Source organism: Psammomys obesus, unplaced genomic scaffold, assembly GCF_907164565.1.
Source record: "Psammomys obesus unplaced genomic scaffold, mPsaObe1.curated_primary_1811, whole genome shotgun sequence".
NCBI lineage: Eukaryota > Metazoa > Chordata > Mammalia > Rodentia > Muridae > Psammomys > Psammomys obesus.
The window spans coordinates 1,297,757-1,319,137 of record NW_026596034.1 but is presented as its reverse complement, the minus strand read 5'-3'; the positions used below and the strand labels follow the sequence as shown (position 1 = coordinate 1,319,137).

The following is a 21,381-nucleotide window of genomic DNA, read 5'->3' as shown; positions in this document are numbered from 1 at the left end:
TTGAGGGGACTACTGAGATCCAAGTTAGTGTCCCTCAAGAGATACTGCTACCTTCCTGGGTGTCACGGGTTGGCACAAATGCCATGTTGGGCTTAATAGGGGTGGGGATACACTCTGTGGACGATTACACCTTTGTCTGCCTTCTTCGGCTCCACGTGTCCTGTAGGGGAAGCTGAGGAAAGCATTTAACTGGCCTGAGGCTTTACCCTCAGCCCATATTTTTCTGGGTCTGAGGTGGAGATGGGAATTAGATTTCTAGGGATTCCTTTGTTCCTGGCCTGGGATGGTCTGGGAGCCAGGGAAGAAGAAGGTTTTTAGTAGCCCAGGGTCTGTGAGTGGCACTGAGGGGGGGTGTGTGTGCAGCAGCTCCTTGCATAAGCCAGAGCACTAACCAGAGCCTGACCCTGGGAGCAGGGGGAGGGACTAGATGGGGTTAGAGACAGCTGTCCCTTCCAGCCAAGACCTTGCCTGTCTCACAGCTTCCAACACTGACTGGGTTTCCCCTATAAGGAGGCTGAGGTGGGGAGGCCCATCCTTTGCTGTGAGAGTTAAGGCCTAAGCCAACCCATGCATGTATTTCTGCAAATGGTATGACTGCCCCTGGCACAGCCGGACACTGTCATGTCCAGAGGCATGTGGGGTAAGGTGGGTGATCATAGCTCATTATCCTACACAGTAGAAAGGGACCTTGGCTGTAACAACTACAAGGAGGCTTAGTGCCCTCCAACCTGGGTGTGGATGTGTTACCCATGCACATACAGCCTTTCTCCTAGAAGCTTGGATGCTGAGCTGTGGGGAGCCCTGACCTGTTTTGGCAGACCCAGCCTTCTAAAGGTGGAGAAGGCAGCTGCAGGGAAATTGAGATTAGAGTGGTCTGTGGGCAGAACACAGGGACCGGGAACCTCACCACCATAGCTGCAGATTAGAGGCTCATGACTGCATTGTTTATTCCCTAACTTACCAAAAGTAACATAGAAACCGTGGGGGGAAAGACAGGCACAAGAATAAAGGGTATCTCCTGGCTCCAGATACAAACTCAAAGACAACTGAAGTTCTGCTCAGGAGCCTGGGCTCACAAACCTGGATGAACATCTGGGCAGGGAAGTTCAGGCACCCTCTCCCATTGGAGTGATACTGATCTTAGCCAAGAGGCTACCCCCAGCCTCCTCCATATGGAAACCATGGTAAACTGACCACCACAGGCTGAAGCAGCCTACAAGTCCCCCCAGCCCTGATCCCCTCTAGCAAGGTTCCTCAATCCCTTTGTCAGGTAAGGCAGACGCTTGGTTTTCCTGCGCTTGAAGGCCTCCAGGTCCCGGTGGGTGCTCATAATCAGACGGCTGTAGAAGAAATGGAAACAGGGCAGAACTAGCTGGGACCTCCCCACTGCACAGGACCATCTCAGCCACACTTGCCAGATGGCTCTTCACAGGTGCACAAATGGCAAGTGCAGGCACAGGTACATCCTGCTTTATGAACATAACAGCTTGAGACATGTAGGCTAGAGGTGACAATCAGGCACTCCACTGCACAAATGTGAGGCAGACAGCCAGGGCTGGGGCCACCTGACACCCCCATCCACCTGTAATCCCACCTCAGTTTCCACTCTGTTCCTTATCCCTGGTGGCTTGAGCTGCCCTTACTTGAGACTGGAGAGCTCCACCACAAGGCCATGTACTGTGTCTGTAGCATCCTGCATCCCGCAGGCCTCTTGGGCCCAGGTCCCCAAAGTGGGTCTATCAGGAAGGGAAGAAAGAAAGGAGTGGCCTGAGTGTTCAAAATGATCAATCATTCATTGGTTTGGGAGAGCTTCTCTGTGATGTCCTGCCCATTTCCTACACCCCCACCTTCCAATATCAAAGCTCCAACCCCTGCCACCATGTACTGCCTGCCATTCCTGGGCTCCTGCCATTGCCTTCCTTGACTCTTTGCACCAACAGGCACCACCTGTCCTCAACTGGACCCTGGCCCTTTCCATTGTCTCTGCTCAACGCACACTGAATTCCTTCCTAACCATTCTTGCAGTGCCTCTGAGGACTCTGGAATATTCTTTCCCAGTTTGTCTTGATGGTCAGATTTTAACTCCTTGGACTGCTCCTTTCTCAACACTTGGTCATTTGACTTTAATTTGTTCACCATGATTTCTAGCACTCAAGACAGTCTGAAGCGGATATGCCATAGCATTTCCTGAAGGGATATATAGCCTGTGTGTATGGGCAGAATAAGGGCCCTGTCAACTCGGGTTAATAGCTGGCTGGCTCTGAGCTTCTACGCAGCCCCAGGTCTGCCACACAGCCACCAGGCACCCTATGGTGGCTGCCTGTCTGGTCCTTAGCTTTCTTCAAGTTTCATTCAGCCTCAGGCCACCAACTGGATTCCAGGACCCAATATGGCTCCTGTTCACCCACACTGCCACACCATTGGCTGTGAGCTCTTTCTCAGTAACAGTAGGTAACAGGACTAACCTGCAGGGGAAGGAAATGTTTTGACAAGTGGAAGAAGGAATATGTATTACAGAGGAAGGCTGAAGGAAGAAAAGGGGACAAAGGAAGTCAGTGTGGCATCCTAGCCCTCCTTCGTGACTGCCTGATGGGAACAGAAACTTAGCGGTTAATCACTGATAAGTCTGCAGAGACACAGTCCGGATCACGGAGGGAAGGCCTCCAAGGGCCAGACAGGGCAGTAAGGGGAAAGGCTGGGCTAGAGTCCCTGGGGTACCTGCCCAGAGCCAAAGGTGAGGGCAGCTTCAAGACTGTTTCTGGCCACAGTCCCTAGCCCTAGATACTAGTTCTTGAGACTCGGGAAACACCGAGGCTCTCCTATTAGAATACCATGTACAAAGAGGCTAGAATGGTCCAAGGTGATGGCGAGACTGCCCCAGGGGACCCAGCTTCCAAGAACAGACCCGGGTGTGGACCATGGGCCACCTGAGTTTCCAGAGCATATGGTACATGGTGGTTTGAAAGATGGGCCATTCTGGATTGAAGACTGGGAAGCCTACCTGGGCTGAGGTTTGGCCACCACCTTTGGGGATCCTTCGATGGCATACGGGCTAGGGACAGGCCAACCAAGGCCTGGCACATTCGTTGCAGGAAAACCCTGGAAGGAGTGGGGACAGTGTGTGAATCACCCAGCCTGGCAGAGGGAAGCAGCCATAGCACCTAAGACTTCACTTTAGCTGAGCTCCTACAGAGGAAGCGTGATGCCGGGAAGGGGCTCCAGACACAGCTGCTCTGTTGTCCCCTTTCTTGTCCTTGCAACAAGCTGCTATGCATTGTGGGACAGACACACTGATGGACGAGCTTTATCCTAATCACCGTGGAAGTGTCATTAAGTATCTTAAAGATCCTGAAGCAAAGCTGGGCACAGTGGCAAACACCTTTGATCCTAGCACTTGGGAGGCAGATGCAATCAGATCTGTGTATTCAAGGCCAGCCTGGTTTACACAGACTTCCAGGACAGCCAGGAATAACAGATCCTGTCTTGGAAAAAAAAAAAAAAAAACATGGCCAGGCAAGATGGTTCACACTTATAATTTCAGCAACTTGAGAGGCTGGGGCAGGACTGGTACTTCTGAGTTTGGGGCCAGCCTCCTGGGTTTCAGGCTACCATGTATAAGTGTCATCATTGTTAGTCTAAGATCCTACCTTTAAAAAAACAAAAGACCCTGGGACCAGGACATATGTAACACTGGCCCTTGGAAGTCTAAGAGAGGAGAATGTGGTTGGGGGATTGAGGTCAATGTGGCCTGCAGAGTCAGGACCCAAGTGGTAGCAGCTCAAAGGAGGTGCTATTACTTTCCTCAGGCAAAGTGTCTTACATGGGAAAGAGTTCATATAGACTGGCATGGGAATTCATGAGGAAACAGTGGCTGGGCTGGTGGTACAGACATGGGAGGATCCTTTGAGCCCACCCAGGGTAATCCAGCAAAACCCATCTAAAATGAAATGAAATCTGATGTTCACATTTGTGCATATTAATACACTGCTCAGCTGTGGGGAGAAGAATCTTCCGTAAAAGGGCCACATTCCACCAGGCCTGTGGGTGTTGCCTGAGACAGAAGAGACTGTGGCACTGGAAGCCCTGGATACCTTAGTCATATATGACCAGCAGGTACCCAAACCCTAGGAGGGACCAAAGAATCTGTTTTTCCCCCCAAGTACTGGGGATAGAGCCCAAGGCTCCATTCATGCCATTCAGCCACGCTAGCTGCACAACTTCAGACCAATACACTGAAGTGTTCAGCATGGACACAGAACAGTGAGGAAAAAAAAAATTCCTGCTAGGAGAGCACTGTGTTACAGGCAGACTCTCTCTCACTGAAGGGTGACCTAGAAGCGTGCCCTCCTCTGGGATGGCTGTGTGGCTGTGTGTGAGGTCAGCAGGAGACCTGTTCTGATCCTAAGTGTCATTATGTTGGGAGATGTAGCCTCTGTCTTCTAGCTGGACTGGTCTTCCTAAGTTGCCTTTCTACAGGAACACGCTCAGTGGCTGGGTCACTCTGACTTGTTCAGGAATGCCTAGTGTCAAAGCTAGCTGTTCCCAGGCTGGTGCTGCCTGTTGAGTCTGGCATAGGCTGTGTCATGTTCCTGTAGTCCTGATAGGTTTTGTTTACTAAAGTGGGATGGGACCTAGGCCTCTCACAGTGCAAGATCTCCAACAAGGATGGAAAAGCAGGCTCTCCCTCCATCCTGTTGGTGCCAGGACAGAACAGGCACCATGGCTGCCTGTTTCTTGGATTGAGCACTAGGTAAAATTTTTTGCTTGCATTAAGGGGTTGTTTTATGAAAATCTTCCCTCAAAGTGACAAAATGGACTATCTAAGTGTCTCAACAGAAGCTTGTGGCTCAGTGTGAAGTCTTGGCTCTTTGAGAGGGCACTCCCATATCATGCTGGAGGCCTATTCCAAGGCAGAGCAGCTTTAGACTCCAGGAGACATAGGTGCACCACAGGTTTCTCCTCTCCAGCAGGTACCTTGCCTCCTTCAACATCTATACCACACCCTGAGTAGGAGAGAGCCAGCTAGTCTCAGGGTGTGGCTGACAGGTAGCTTTGAATGGCTGACCTCAGCTTAGAGGCATGGAAGGTCACATCTGGGCAGCTGTGGGTAGACAAGACCCTTAGGAACTATAACACAAAGCACAGTTACTCACATATCTGCAGGAAAATCAGGCAAGATGTCCAATAAATCTCAAAGGTACAAGGGCACTTTCCAGTTCAGAGGTGAGCTCCCTTTCCTCTTACTGCTGTGAGGACACTGGCTTCTTCAGGTGTGGCTGATAATGGTCCTCCGCATCGCCCTGAGAGCCAGGGGCAGATGCTGGCCATGGGTGGCACACCTAAGGACACTAGTTATGGGAGGAAGGTCCCAGACTGACAAAGCCTCTGTATGTGTTTATCCTAGGGCTCCTTAGCAGCCACATAGGCCAGGCCCACACAGATAGGCAACAGGTCTACCTTTGAGGAAAACCAGACTCTACCTTGCCCAAAGTTGTTGTGAGTCATCCCCCACCCCCAGATGCCTATATTGTGTCAGGCATGTTAGCCCCATCTTGTCACCTACAAGGAGTGGGGTGTCTGTTGACCAGGAAAACTCTTACCTGCTCAGGTAGAGCCTCCACACTGGGGGCATCCAGGGCATTCTGTATCTGGCTGTCAGGCAGGAAGTCTAGTTCCATTGCTGAGGACTCCTGCCATGCAGCCTGATCTCTGGAACTGGGAGCTGGCTGCCGCTGCTCTGCCAGGTCTGTAGGAATGCCTGGGCTGCTATGACAGGCCTTAGTCTCCTGGAGAAAGTCACTAGCTGCACAACTATTCTCTGGCTGAGAAGAGGCATGAGGAGACAGACTGAAGCCCTCAAAGTCTTGATGGCAGTCCAGGCTACTTAACTCCACTACCTTTTGGCTCATGGGCTGTTCCTGTAAATGCAGCATTTCTATCCCTCCTGGCAACTGCCCATCAGAGCCAGGGTCCTTGGTTTTGACACCTGGACCCATTTCTTGGGCTATAGGACCTGAATTTCCAGCTTCCACCATGAGCTCTTGTTTCTCAGGAACTGAAGCCTCAGTGAAGCTTGCCAGGATGTTACTAGGTGACTTCTCTTTCCAGCTGACCTCCTCTCTGCCTGCTGTGGTCTCCTCAGCAGAAAGTATGCAGTCCAGAAAAGTTCCACTACAGCTTCCACTGGGCTCTCCATCTGGAGAGCCCAGCAGCCTGGCCACCTCTGGAGTTCTGTGTTGTAGCACAGAGGGATCTAAGTTCACATCGCTAATGACACTGTCCATAAGAGAGGCATCTGCTGGGCTGCTGCAGCTGGGTGCCACAGCAGTGCTGCTGAGAATATGTGTGGGGACAGGGAGGTCTTGAGTCACAGATGAGGTCTTTAGGCATGATATGGTGGGATCTGAGGCAGGAACTAATGTTGAAGTGTAGAGGATGTCCTCTTCTTCCTGGGGTTCCCCAGACTGCTGGTCCCCTGTTTCCCTTCCTTGGACATCTCCTTCCTGTGTGGCTCTGTTATCTGCCTCCCTCCCTTCAGCATCACCATCTGACAGGTGCCTTTCCTGGATACTACTATCTTGAACTGTGGCCCTCTGCATCTCAAAACCATTGTTCTCCAGGCCTCCAATATCTGGTGAGGTGGAACTCTCCTTTGAGTGGATGCCATCTGCCCATGTCTGGTCTTCTGCTCTTTTGGCATCATGGAGCAGGAACCTCAGGGGCTCTTTCTGTGGTTGGCTGCCTGCCTGGAGGGAGCCCAGCTCTGTTTCCTGTGGAAATAGAAGAGTAAACCTTGGCCTCAGATAACCAAGCACCTTGGAGAACTTTTCTAGTTCTAGGTCCCCTAGTTGAGGACCCTGTCTTCAACGTCAGATGGTTGCACCCACACTAGGTACGACGGTGGGCTCCAGTAGCTTTAGGCAGAGCTTTGTGCTGAAGTAGGAGGAGGACAGGGAGTGCACACGGCTCTCCTTTTATGGGTCCTCTCTGCCAGCACCAAGCACTCAGGAGCTCACAGTAAAAAAAACCCAGGTGGTAGGCCATGGGGTGGCTCTGTACTAGAGCGTTTGCCTATACGCACAAGGCCCTGAGTTCTATTCCCACTCAATAAAGAGTTTAAAGCCTAATCAGGTTATTGTATTATATATGTGTGTGCATGCACACACTTGCCATGATGTACATATGAAGGCCAGAGGACCACTTGTGGGAGTCTCCCCTTCCACTATGAGGCTTTTCAGGTTGTCAGATCTGGTGACAAGTGCCTTTACCTGCTGATTCATCTCACCAGCCCCTTATTAACTTAAATAAGATATGCCAGAGACTGAGATGGCTCAGTGCGTAGAGATGGCACTTTCTGTCAAGCCTGATGACCTGAGATTGAACCCTGGAATCCACCTGGTGAAGAGAACGGACTATAGAGTTGCTCTCCTCCACATGCACACTGTGGCACATGTACAGGCATACTCACACACATACACACGCATATAGGTAATAAAAAAAATACATCATTACAAAACCCCAGGGGAGGTAGGGCTGGAATTGGTGGCACACATATATCATCCATTTAGAGGTTGAGAAAAGAATCAGATTTTGAGGCTGGTCTGGACCACAAAGTGGGATTCTGTCTCAAAAACCTAACAATGATGATGAAATTGGAGGTTTTCTATTGTGAAGGCACTGTGTCATATTGTAACAAATGCTACAGACCATCCCCTTTATACTCACATCTTCCAATGTAAACACCCTGTGTTGCTCAACTATGACATCCTGACCTGGATATGAGTTTGGTGAAGACCTACCTACCAGTACAGACCTGCAGTCCAGCACTTGGGAGGCAGAGGTAGGAGAGTCAGGAGGGTCACTCTAACAACCAGGAGGGCCTGTCTGACAATCTCTCCCTCCAGAAACTGCCACCATGAGGAGGAAGCTAAGCAGCACTGGCAGCAGTGGCCTTCCACTAAAACTGCTCTTGTTCCATATATTCTGGTTTTGGAAACTGGGTTTCCCCATGCAGCCTGACTGGTGTGGGGCTCCATGCATAGATCAAGCTGGTACAAACACAAAACACATGCCTCTGCCTCCCAAGTGAGAATATCTTTAAAATTTTTTATTGTTACTGTTTTATAATTGTGTGAAAGATGTGTGAATAATATGTGATTTGTTTATGCATGTGTGGGATATCTACATATGATGAATCTGATGTATGCTATGTATCATGCATGGCATGTATACATGACATGGGATATATATGACGTGTGTGGTGTACATGTATGATATGAGAGGTGCAGGAGAAAGTACAGGCATGACCTGGCGCCCAGCTTACTTGGCACGCTACACTTCTAAGTAAGCACGCACACCATGTTCCTGAAGCCAGAACACTGAATTCTGAAGCAGTGTGAGTAGCCAGTGGCTGGCTTGCAGACGAGTCTTCACTCTCTACATCTCCTTTAATGTCCTTCTTCCACACAGAGATCCTGGTGGTATGAGTGCTCACTGTCCAATCTGAGGTAGCCAATCACAGTCCATAGGCTTCTACTATATAAGTGGCTGCTCGTGTGCAATAAAGCAGATCATGTTCCCTGTAACCATCTCTGATTTATCTCCACAGCCTTTACAGACCCATGGCCATAACTGTCTTGTTAGGGATGATTGGTAATGATGGCAGCGGACACACACTGGGAACAACTTTGTGGAGTTGGTTCTCACCTTTCTCCTTTTTATGGGTTCTGTACATTGAACTCAAGTTGTCAGACTTAAGTAGCCAACACTGTTACAGGCTGAGCCATCTTGCCAGCCCATAAGCTCATGTTTTGTTGTGTATTTAAGATATGCTGTCAATATGTAGCACAGAATAGCCTTAAACTCAAAATTTTCCTGCCTTAGACTCCTGAGTGCTACAATTATAAGTATGTGTCACTGTGCCCAACTATAGCTGTTTTCTTGTCATTTGCTGGTTTTTAAAAATAGCTGCGTTTGGGGCTAGAGAGATGGCTCAGCTGTTAAGAGCACTGAATGCTCTTCTAGAGAACCCCGGTTCAATTCCCAGCACCCACACAGCAGCTCAACTGTCAGTAACTCCATGATCTGACATCATCACAGAGACACAGAGGCAAAGTGTGTGTATATAAAATAAAAAATAAATTAAAGATAGCTGTGTTCCATCTCTCCCAAACTTTATGCATTCTGCCACTTACTAGTCTGCCCTAATTTTATGATCCCAACCCCAACATTCACCTTCACAAGACTAGTTCTCATGAAGCCCAACCTGATCCCAAAAGCTGGTACACAGCTCAGGATAGCCTTGAACTTCTGATGCTCAAATTTCCACCTACTTCCCAAGAGCTGGTATTTTAGGCAAGCACCATCATACAATTTACGTAGTGCTGGGGATGGGTGGTCCAAGGCTCCCTGTATTCTAAGCAAGTACTATACGAAATATCCCCAGCCCCAATCATGTATTTTGTGTACTCAGACAGAACCCAGGGCCTTGTACTGGCTATTACAAGTGCTCTACCACTGAGCCATTCCCCAACCCAAACATTCATCCACTGAAGATTTCTTGGAGTGCTCCCAGTTAGGAACTAATACAAACACTGCTGCTATAAAGGCCCTACTTTCCTCCAGGGGCATATGTCATAAGTGACATTGTCAACCCCAGGATTCATGATGGCAAGGATAATCCTAGAATCCCGGAGGGCTGGAGAGATGGCCCAGCAGTTAAGAGTGTATACATTATTTTTGCAGAGGACCTGTGTTTGATTCCCAGCACATACTTTAGGGGCCTCACAACTACCTATAACTCCAGCTCCAGAGGCACTGATGTCCTTTTCTGGCCTCTGATGGCATTTGTACTCGCACACGCACACACACATTTTTATTTTATGTGTGTATGTATGATGTGGGTATTCTGCCTGCACCACTGTATGTGCACCACTTTCATCCCTGGTGCCCTTAGAAGATGGCATCATATCCTCTGGAACCGGAGTTACAGATCATTGTGAGCTGCCATGTAGGTGCTGGGAATTAAATCTAGATTCTCTGGAAAAGTAGGCAGTGCTTTTAACTCCTGAGCCACCTCTCCAGTCCCCACATTTTAAAAAAGGCTCCTAACTTGCACAGAAGCCCTCAAGAAGTAGATGAGGTTCTTAGGAAAATTATACTGCCTCTCTGAGTTTGACTATTTCCGTGTCATGGTACATGCCGTGGTCTCAAGTGCAATGTTTAGCATGCAGTGCACACAGGACAGATACCTGGGAAAGTCAGGGAAGTTGGGGCAGACTAAGGCTAGCCAGCAGGAGCAGCTAAGGGAAGGTGCTTACCTGGATTATGGTGCAGCTCTCTGGAGCCTCTTCCCATGCCTTGGCATTTCTTTTTACTGTCTTCTTTGGTTTGGAAAACTGAGGGACAAACCTCCCTGAGTTCTGTATGAGGGACACAAAAACAAAGCAGGTATGTGGAAGAACAGGGTCTCAGAAAGAGCATCCCTAGCACATTCTTTTTTTTTTTTTCCTTTTCGTTTTGCAGTACTAGGGACTGAACTTCCTGCATGCTGGGAAGCATTCTCCTACTCAGGTACAGACCAAGCTTATTCTTTTCTTTTTCTTGAGATAAGGTTTCTCTGTGTAGCCCTGGCTGTTGGAACTCACTATGTAGACTGGGCCCGCCTCTGCCTCCCGAGTGCTGGGACCAAAGGTGTGTGTCACCATGCCCAACTCTTCCTTACTTGAAGGTGGTTTCCCCCCTGGATTTTTTGTTTGGGGATGAGATTTCACATAGTTTAGGCTGGCCTTTGTAGGTCTCCTCTTCCCTGAGGGGCTGTTGGCCACCAGCCCACAAAGACAGGAGGAGCCAGAAGGCGAGGTACAGGGTTCAGAAGGCCTCAAGCACGACAGAAATGACCTCTGGGAGCCTCAGGGAGAGAGTTCAACTTTATTAGGGAAGAACAAAGGAAAGTCCTTGGGGAGTGGGTGGGGGCTCCCAGCATAGGTGTACACAATTGGTTAGAACTGGGCACTTCAAGGATGTTTGATTTGCATTAGGCAGCATATGAATGGAAACACAGTACCTAATTATCCAAGTGTGGAGGGAGGGAGAGCTAGCAGGGAACTATGCCAAAGGCCATATATCAGATGTGGTTAGAGGCATCTCTACCTAAAGACACTGTTCAGATGAGATCAGGAGGAGAGTAGAGGGTCCTTCTGGGGAGAAAGAGTCCTCCATCTAGCTCCAAGCTCACCTTCTGTCTCCTGTCTTTGTGGGCTGGTGGCCAACAGCCCTTCAGGGAAAAGGAGACCTGCAAAGGCCATCCTAAGCTATAGGGTAGAAAGTCTATCTGGTCTGGGAGGATTGCAACCTCAAAAAACAGTAGGGTCCTTCCAAAAGCCTTGATCTTGATATATAGCTGAAGTTGATTTTGACTTCCCTCAGTTCCTGGTCCTCCTGTCCTCACCTATGCAATACTAGGATTACAGGCATGTACCATCTTGCCTGGCTAATGCAACCTTGGGGATAAAACCCAGGTCTTCATGAATGCTAGGGCAAGCATTCCATCAACTTAGCTACATCCCTTACCCTACATCCCCAACTCTTTACCCCTTTACCCATTTTTTTTTTTTTTTTTTTTTTTTGAAACAGGATTTTTCTGTGCAGCCCTGGCTGTCCTAGACTGCCTCTGGAAACCAGGCTGGGCTCAAACTCATAGAGATCCTCCTGCCTCTGCCTGCCACATGCTGAGATTAAAGGTGGGCAGCACTGTGCCCTGCTCCTTACCCTGTTTCTCGAGACAAGTTCTTACTCCGTAGCACAGACTAGTCTAGAATTCACTATGTCCACACTGGCCTTGAACTCGAAGATTCACTTGCCTCTGTTTCTCAAATTCTGAGATTAAAAGTGTGTACCACTATGCTTGGCTTTGATTTCCTTTCTTGTGGTCTCACACACAAGTATCTTCTGTCCCTGCATGTCCCTGCAGCCCTATGGGCAGTGAGATGCTGCAGGCCATGATCAGGATATAGAACCTAGAACTGGAGGCTCACCTGGGAAGGAGGCAGGGAGATCAGTTCTTTGGGTGACCCTAGGAGGTCAAAGGCAGCTCCTGGGTCCTCTACAGTGCAGCTAAGTGGAAACAAACAAAACAGAAAAGGACCTGAAGTCCTTCCAGATGTCATTTATATATCAAGAAAAAGTCATTTACATACCAAGACAAAGGAAGGTCAGAGGTGCAGAGCTCCCGAAGTGGAGCCTAGTATGTGAGGCTTTGCGTTCTATCCCCAACACACGCACACATACACAACACACACACCACTAAAATATATAACCCCCCCACACACACTCACTCCAAGAAAAAAGGAAGATGAGAACCTAAATGAAAAGTGATTCTGAATCCTCTAGGGAGATCCAGAAAGTCCTTTTTGGAGTTTAAACAATACATCAATTCCACCCCCATCCTAGGGCTGTGGACGGAACCCAGGGCCTGGCACTTGCTCAGTGTGCGCTTTACCACTAGTCTCCAGGCACAGATTATCTGCTTTGAAAGGGTGAGAATTACAAAAACACATGACTGATATACAAAGCACAGTATTACTTAGCAATACAAAAATAACCTGGAAAGATAGCTCAGCGTGTAAAAGCCCTTGCCACACAAGTGTAAGGCCCATATAAAAGCTAAGCTGGAGGAGTGGTGCAGGCACATGTAACCCCAGCACCCCTATGAGATGTGAGGAGAAGGCAGGAGAGCCCTTGAAAGCTTGAGGGCAACTAGCCTGTGCATAAGAGAAAAACAACAAACACCCTGTCTCAAACAAATGGAAAGTTAGGACTGGCACACTGGAAAGTTAGGCTGTCTCTGACCTCCTTTGACATCCACATAAACGACATGACACGTCAGCCCCCATTCACACCAAAAAAAAAAAAAAAAAAAAAAAAAAAAAAAAGATGGAAGGTAAAGAAAGGAGGGAGGGAGGGAATATAGGAGGGATAAAATAAAATCCCAACCAGGCATGATGGTGCATCCCTATAATCCTAGTACTCAGAAGGCAGAAACAGGTAGATCTCCATTGAGTTCAAAGCCAGCCTAGTCTACACAGTGAGTTCCAGGCCAGCCAGGAACTGTGTCGCAAAATAGATAGATAGATAGATAGATAGATAGATAGATAGATAGATAGATAGACAGACAGACAGACAGACAGACAGACAGACAGACATTTAATCTTTGAGGTGCTAAGGTAGAACACTGACATGATAAGGGCTGTATTTCATCCCAATACTACAAAGTAAAATACAAGTTGTATACTGAGGAGATTCGGATGGCTTCTGGAACACTGACAAGATTTCTCTCCACATTTTAAGTTGTTTCTTTTATATTGGCTTTCTTTTGTCTTTTGCCGTATATGTGTTATTTCTTAATGAAACATAAAAACCAACAACAAAAAACCCAAGATGGGTAGAATCCCTGGCCCCACACCCCTGGTCTTTGTAGACTGGAAAGCCACACACACAGCAGTGCCATGCCTACTGGCCTAGAAGTGAACAGAGGATTCTATCTCTGTGCCTTTCTGGGAGGAAGGATTAGGTGATATGTGGTCCATACAAGTCTGAGGAGCCAACATTTGTAGCTTCATAGTGCCACTGTTAAGCAAGACTGCTGTGACCAGAAGTCATACAGGCACACATACAGAACAGCTGTGGTGGACTGAACACTGGCCATAATATTTTTAATTCAGTAAATATGGTCACCTAGGCTACAATGTCTTCCCTAAAGACTTCAGTCACCCATCATTTTGCTCCTCCTAATTCTACTTTCTTTCCTTCCTTTTGGAGATAGGGTCTCACTATGTAACCCATCTGGCTTCAGACTAACAGAAGTCTATCTGCCTCAGCTTCCCAAACATGTTGGGGTTAAAGGCACCATGACTGCCCTGTTTTTCTTACACATGTGCATGCATGCATGTGGATCCCAAAGGACCGTGTCAGGTGTCATCCTTAGAACATTTTGAGACAGTCTCACTCATCTGGAGTTTACCAACTAGGCTAGCCTAGCTCCCCAGAACTGGGATTACAGGAACACAGCACCATGCTGAGACTTTACATGGGTTCTGGAGATAGAACTGAGGTCTTTGTGCTTGTGAAAGAAGTTCCTTCCCACCTGAGCTATCTTCTAGGGTAGTGTGGTGAGACTGAGACTGAGTCAGGTGAAGAGAGCTATGAGAAGCAAGCCCTAAGCCAGAGACCCAGAAAGGGTTGCACTGGTGGCAGGTCATCCTGGCCCACTCCGTTTGTCTTTCCCATGGCTTGCTGGGAATGACTGAAGTAGGAGACGCTTGCTGGCAAATTCTAAGCCACCTACCTGGAAGCTTCAGGTAGTGGTTCCTCCCCACCTGGCTCTTCAGAGGCAGCCGGTTCTGAGCTGTGTTCTAACTGGCTGGAGTGGTGTGAATGGACCAGTATGGCGCTCTGGGGGCTTCCATGGGAGTCTGTCAGCTGTGGATTCTTAGAAGGCTTTGGGGGATGGAGGCAGTCTCCTTGTTTAGAGAGGGAAGGGAGGGGCACAGATTAGCATAGCTGTCAGTAGCACAGCAGGACTACAACCGGACTATACTGAGTGAGTCTGTGATGAGGGCAGAAAGGCCAGCTAGGATGCTCACCTGGTGATGAGGAGATGGGAGGGAGCCCCATGCAAGATGCAGGACCCATTCCCTTATGTGGCCATACAATTAGACTCTTTTTCTTTTCTAGTGATATGGGATCTTACTCTGTAGCCCAGGTGGCTATGAACTCTCCATCCTGTTGCCTCAGTTTCCAAAATGCAGGAATGGCAGGTGACCTGCATTTCGGAAGCTGATCCCAGGACTTTATGTGTGCACATGCAAGTGTACCTGTTTGTGCATGTGCATGTTGTGTGGAGGCCAAGGGTGGACACAGAGTGTAATTTCTCAGAATCACTCAGCTCACTGTTGGAGACAGGGATTCTCACTAGGACCTGGAATTCATCAAGTAGGCTAGGCTGGCTGGATGCCAGCAAGCCCCAGGGAACATTTTGTCCCTGCCTCCCCAGTGGTGGAATTAAAGTGTGCCACCTCAGGTGCTTCAGCAACTGAGCCAAATCCGGTCTGACTCCAGAGCCTAAACATTGAAGAATCCTCTCTATATTTATAGAGTGCCTACTATATAATGGGCTTCTTCCCAGACAAGTGGGAAAAAAATAGAAAAACCAAACCTGCATACTGCCTTTTTGGAGTTCAGTCAGACTCTTCCCAGGCTCAAGTCAGGTAATTTTTTTTTTTTTTAATTAAAAATCTAAGAAGCAACTGGGTGCCATGGCACATGCCTGTAATCCCAGTACTTGGGAGGCAGAGGCAGGCGATCTCTGTGAGTTTCAGGACAGTCTGGTCTACAAAGCAAGTCCAGGAGAGCCAGGGCTACACAGGGAAAACCTGTCTTGAAAAAAAAAAAAAAAAAAAAAAAAAAACTACAAATGAACAACAAAATCTAGAGAGCTAGGGAGATGACTGAGCCAGCAGTACAGCGCGAGAACTGAGTTTAGATCCGCACACATTGAATGCAAGGGCCAGGAATGGTGGCATCCAACTGTGCCCCAGCTCTGGAGGGCTGGAGAAAGGCAAATCCCTGCCTGGAGCTTGTTGGCTCAATTGGAGAGCTTCAGGCCAGTGAGAGACCTTGACTCAGAAAAGCAAAATGGGGAATGACTAAGGAAGACACCCAACACTGACCTGTGGGCTCTATATACACAGGCACACGCAAATGCACATGCACTATACCTACATGCACAAACATGAACACAAACATACAACAGGGCTAGGATGAAACTAAAGGCCTTGGTCATGTCAGGAGAGGATTCTATTATTAAGCCATGGCCCAGCCCTCCAGTACTTTCCTTTTCTGCTGCTTTGTTGCTGTGCATCTGCCGAGCAGTCTCCATGGCACACACTGACCTCACTAAGACCCTGCAGGTGCCCAGTACTACTGGGTGTCTTCCATTCTCTGCTCACAACACTGTCCAGGCCCTGTTCCCTCAGGTGCCTGCTCCAGCCAGCACGGTGGGCTCAGGAAGTTCTGGGGAATGTTTCTTACATGTCTGTCTCTCAGTTTGCCACAAAAGGCAAAAATAAATAAATTGCTTTGTTTGGTTGGTTGCCTGAGATTGATCCCAAACACCAGCTTGCTTGGCTGACTCAGTGGACATTTTTACCAAAATAAAAGGCAAAAATATCAACACCATGAACAGTACTTCCTATGATCAGTCCCCACAGGACTAATTCAAATCAAATAAGGCAGAACCTCATGTTCCACACCAGAAACTGGAGATACAGGAAGTAAAGGGCCTATTTTCATCGCTTGCCAGAACCTTCTTCCTAGTTCCATAGGGCTTTGCAGTCCAAGGCCAAGAGAGGTGACCTGCCATCATGGGTGGACCCAGCTGTCCTCAGTTTACTCCTCGAAGGTCAGAGAAATCCCTGTACCTTTAAGTGGCTTGGACACTCTACATATAACAGGGATGAACTGTTGGTCATTTTTGTTTCACTCCGAGGGAAAAATGTGTACCACCCTTTAAATTCCTCCTTACTGGCCAGGTGAGGTCAGCCTGGTCTACATATTAATACGCTACTCAGTAAGACCTTATTTCAGAAATAAACAAATAGGTCAGCCTTCCCCCAGGAAAGACAATGCTTCTAAGTTCCAGATACTGTATTAACAGGGAGGCGGCAATACCTCATGAAACACTGCTGTTTTAAAGCCATGTGGTCACTGAAATCTGAGGCAGAAACACTATAAAACAGACAAACCAGCCAACCCACAAAAAGCACTGAGGGAGGGGCTAATGGGTTAGATTCCCAGGACCTATGTCAGCTGCCTGGGATTCCACTCCAGAGAATTCATTATCTTCTTTTTGGCATGTGTACTCTCTAAAGTTTTGTTTTGTTCTGTTTTTTTAATTGGGCAATTTTATTTTCTTTCTCAATGATGACAGGGACTTACACAGATAAGCTGGCTGTAAACTCACTATGTAACCTAGGATGATCTCAAACTTCTGATCTTTCTGCCTCCACCATCCTAGCACTGGGATTACAGCTCCAGGACTATGTGGTTCTACCAGCTAAGTTTATTGTTATTATTACAATTATTTTCAAGTGAAGATAAAGTATTTTTTCTTATTTGATGCCAGAGCCTTACTTACACATACCAGACAAATGATCCACCACTCAGCTACACTCCTGGGTTCTCAAGTGAAGAAATTTTACATTGTCTATTGACAAGAAGAGCCCATTGTGATGTACTGGGAACTAAAAGCAGAATTAGAGCCAGGTGGTGGTTGTGCACGTCTTTAATTCCAGAAGGTGGATTAAAGACAGGTGCATCTCTGTGAGCTTTTAGGCCAGCTGGTCTACAGAGAGAGTTCCAGGACAGTCAGGGCTATACAGAGAAACCCTGTATCTAAAAACAAAAGAAACAAACCCAGAATTGGTAAGTTAGCATGTGTGCTGTAAGGTGGTCGTATTCAGTGAAAACACAGGGGCAAGGGAGCCGGTGGTCAGTAAGTGGCTGTCATACAAACATCAGGACTTAAGTTTGGATCCCTAGTACCCAAGTAAAAGCCAAGCCAACCACATATCTAATTATAACCCCAGTGCTCAGAGGTAGGAGGAAAATAACCTTACTGAATTGATAAGCTTCAGGTTCAGTGAAAGACCCTGTCTCAAAAATAAAGTGGAGAGCATTAGGAAAGACACCTGATGCTGCTATCTGGCCTTCACATGCACATGCACCTGCACATACCCACTAACACATCCACATATAACACACAGAGAGACAGAGAGAGACCTCATTACTTTGAGTGTACAGTTTTCTGTGGTTATAGGTTCCCCAAATACAGGTTTAACCTATCATGGATGGAGAAAAACTGCATCTATACTCACCATGTAGAGACATTTCCTAGCCACCTCCCCAAGCAATACAATTTAACCATTTATATATCATTCACACCCTGCTCAGCATTCTTAGTCATCTAGGGATTGAGTCTGCCGGGCATTTAGGATTCTGATAGGAGTGGGAGTCCTGAATGAGTCCAACTGTACACAGAAGAGTATGAAAGTAGTAATATGAGGTTGGCTTCCTGTTCTTAATAATTTGACCACTGTCCTTTCATTCTGTTAGATTTTAGTGCTAGGGGAAGCTAGGGAAGAAAAGATAGAATTCCTCAAACTATTTCTGAGACTTATCAGTAAGGCCCCAAATTATTTTATAGTGAAAACTCTGGTGGTTTTTTTGTTTGTTTGTTTCAACTATGTGATCCAGGCTGGCCTCAAACTGCTTCATACTCCAAAGTGCTGGCATTACAGGCATGAGACACAACTGGCATAACAGCTTTTTAACTCTAAAAGGACAAGGTGCTTGAGTATTCTGCTTCTGAGCCATGGCTGCAACACCTTGTTCAGCCCAGCACTGCAAATAGGTCAGTTTGCTGGACAGGACAGAGCAGTCATGGTGCACAGCTATTCCCATGGGAACACTGGGGCTGAGACACTGTGTTATGAGGGCTGTCCTGGGAACTATAAATTTGGAACAGCAGCCCTGGCTGCCACCTCCTAGGTGCTGGAAGCATCTTCCTTCATATTCTGCCCCTCCTCTCTGAATGAAAATTAAAAATGTTTACAACCATTGCTGACTATCCCCTAAGGAGCTAGCTAGACTCCCCTCCCAGCCAAACAAGAACCAAGATTCCAAAAGTGGCATGCTTGACTAGCATGTCCCAGGCCTAGGTTCATTCCCAGTACTTCAAAAAGAAAAAACTTAACTTTTAAATAAATGTAATAATTTTATTTCATGCTGAGCGGTGGTGGCACATGCCTTTATTCCCAGCACTCGGGAGGCAGAGACAAGAGGATCTCTGTGAGTTCAGGGCCAGCCTCCTCTACAGAGTGGCCAGCCAGGGCTATACAAAGAAACCTTGTCTCAATTTTTTTTTAAAAAATTTATTACATTCATTTATTTATATATCAGGGACCCATGTGTAGCAGGCAGTTCTGTCCTTTGACCATGTGGGTCTGGGATCAAACACAGGTAGACTGGCTTAGAGGCAAGCACTTTTACTGAGTCATCTTGCCAGCCTAAGAAGAAAACAATGTTAAGTTTTAAAATAATGTGTGAACAAAATGTTTGAGGGTGGTGTACAAGTGCGAAGGGCAGAGGCCTTCTCAAGTGCTTGTGGTGGTTTGAAGGAGAATGGCTGCCATAGGCTCATGTATTTGAGTGCTTGGTCCTTAGTTGACAGAGTTTTGAGAAGGATTAGGAGGTGTGACCTTATTGGAGGTTTTAAAAGCCCACACCAGGCCTGGTCTCAGTCTCTTTCTCTCCTCCCTTCCTCCCTGCCATCTCCCTTGCACCTGCTACCTGTGGTTAAGATGTAAGCTCTCAGCTACTGCTCTAATGCAATGTCTGCCTGCTACTGCACTCCTTGCCATGATGGTCATGGACTCACCCTTTGAAACTGTAAGCAAGCTCCTCAATTAAATGCTTTCTAAGTTGTTTTGGTCATGGTGTCTCCTCACAGCAATAGAACAATAACTAAGACATGTTCAGTCCAGTTGTTTTTAGAGACAGGGTCTCTCATTTGAGGCTTTAAGCTGTCTCTGCTCCTCCACCCCAATACTGGGATTCCAAACGCGTGTCATACACCTAGCTTTTACTAGGGCTGTGAGGACTAAATGCATGTCCTTTGTGTTTTCAAGGCAAGCATTTTATCAACTGAGCAGTCCCTCGATCCCTAAAAAGTAAGTTTTATTTTATTTTGGCTTAAAAAAATGTTAATATTTTATATTCTATCATAAATGGTATGGCATTTATTTGTGGTAAACTCATTTACTTTTTTTTTTTTTCTTTTTGAAGTGTGCAGCCGACTGTTAACTATAATAGAAAACACAAGGAAGGGCACATCCTCTCAGAATCCTCATGTTCCAACCATTTAGGCATCAAGGTCCTACTGCAACTTTGCTAAACCAGCCAGTGTGGGGAATAGTGGCCTCTCATGGAAGGGGGAAAGGAAACAGATCCTGGTCTCCCTAAACTCACTCAAATCCAGGGAGAGGAACAGAGGAGTGAGTCCCCTTTCCCAAATGACTCTAGCTTGTATCAAACTGACATAAAACTAGTCAGCACACATAGCAAGAATCTCTTCCTTCATCTCAAAAGCACACATCAAAAACAAGAATAAAAAGGTCAACTTGCGGAAGAGATGTAGTTTCGTAGTAGAGCGTTTTATCATTTCAGGAGGCCCTGCATCCATGGCCGGTACCTCAAATAAATAAATAAATAAATAAATAAATAATAAAAAGCCAGTGTGAGGCTGAGCAGTCATGGCTCATGCCTTTACTCCCAGCACTTGGAAAGCAGAGGCAAGCAGAACTCTATGAGGCCAAGGCCAGCCTGATCGACAGCTACAGAGAAACCCTGCCTGAAAAAAACAAAATTAATTAAAATTAATTCATTAATAATAAATAAAACAAAAACAAATTGAATAAACCAAGTACCTGAGTTCCGCAGCTGCTTCTTCTTATTCATTTTATCCCTGAGAAATCTGAAAGTAACAAAGAAACTCCACTGTATGTTCCCATGTGTAGCCAGTCCTTTACTTCCTCCAGAGCTCATTTGGCAACCTGATGAGGGGAGTCAGCTGGACTTCAGGACACTGGGTGGGATGCCAGACCGATAGCAATCCTGGACCATGGCCAAGTAGAAATTCGCACCTTCCCCTGTGTGAAGGAACTGTCTTTTGTCCTCCTCAGGATCTCTGCTCTAGTCTCTGGGTTGGAGACAACTGTTTTACCCCCATCCCGACCCAAAACTTCATTAATCTGGGTTGTGGGCTACTTGGAAGCTTTTGAGAAGCCACTGGAGACCCACCAAAGTCAAGGCCTTAGGAGGGCAAAGTGTCTTCAGGCTGTGGGACCTAAGGCAAGCCAGAACCAACCTGGGCCACAGCAGTGATGGAAGTCGCTCTGTCCTTAGTAAGGACGAGGTCAGATTGGACCTGATGGGGAATAAGTCGCCTAAATCATTTGTTTGACATTTTGGGTAAATGCTCACTCACATCGGTAGTCACGAGGACCGCGAGGCAAAGAGGTGCTGGGGGACACAAAGGCCTGAGGCCTGGCACCAAGAACCCGGCTCCCGGCGACCTGCCCCCTCAGTGACTGCCGGCAGGGACACTCACACCCACAAAGCCAGACAGAACAGGCTGCACCGGAGAGAAGCTAAGACCCTCAGAATCTCACGCCGCCGCACCTTCACACCTGCAGCACTCCGCCTCTTTCCCGCCCCACGCACGCGCAGCACCGGCACCGCACCTTACGCATGCTCCACCTCCTC

General features: G+C 47.5%; 1 protein-coding gene across 5 annotated transcripts; it reads right to left on the bottom strand.

Moving 5' to 3' along the window:
• Positions 1 to 922: 922 nt before the first annotated feature.
• On the bottom strand, positions 923 to 21,379 carry Brme1 (break repair meiotic recombinase recruitment factor 1). 5 transcript variants are annotated; one of them, XM_055620730.1, is made up of 9 exons: positions 21,360 to 21,379; positions 20,544 to 20,590; positions 14,345 to 14,519; positions 12,036 to 12,114; positions 10,320 to 10,421; positions 5,601 to 6,770; positions 3,002 to 3,099; positions 1,644 to 1,736; positions 923 to 1,340 (listed from the first exon to the last, which is right to left on the bottom strand). In XM_055620730.1, exons 2-9 carry the CDS (start codon positions 20,572 to 20,574, stop codon positions 1,214 to 1,216), a joined length of 1,875 nt encoding a protein of 624 aa, XP_055476705.1. In that variant the 5' UTR covers positions 20,575 to 20,590; positions 21,360 to 21,379; the 3' UTR covers positions 923 to 1,213. The 5 variants fall into 5 exon arrangements, with proteins under 5 accessions (XP_055476705.1, XP_055476703.1, XP_055476704.1 ...); XM_055620728.1 differs by lacking the exon at positions 21,360 to 21,379 and adding an exon at positions 21,298 to 21,356; XM_055620729.1 differs by lacking the exon at positions 21,360 to 21,379 and adding an exon at positions 21,306 to 21,341.
• Positions 21,380 to 21,381: the final 2 nt, after the last annotated feature.

Excerpts from the sequence above, each read along its gene's own strand:
- Brme1 (XM_055620730.1), bottom strand. The coding sequence starts at position 20,574 with ATGAATAAGAAGAAGCAGCTGCGGAACTCAG. Across the intron at positions 14,520-20,543 it reads GAAGCAGCTGCGGAACTCAG|GAGACTGCCTCCATCCCCCA; the intron begins GTACTTGGTTTA and ends TCTCTAAACAAG. Across the intron at positions 10,422-12,035 it reads TCTCCCTGCCTCCTTCCCAG|AACTCAGGGAGGTTTGTCCC; the intron begins GTGAGCCTCCAG and ends TCCCTCATACAG.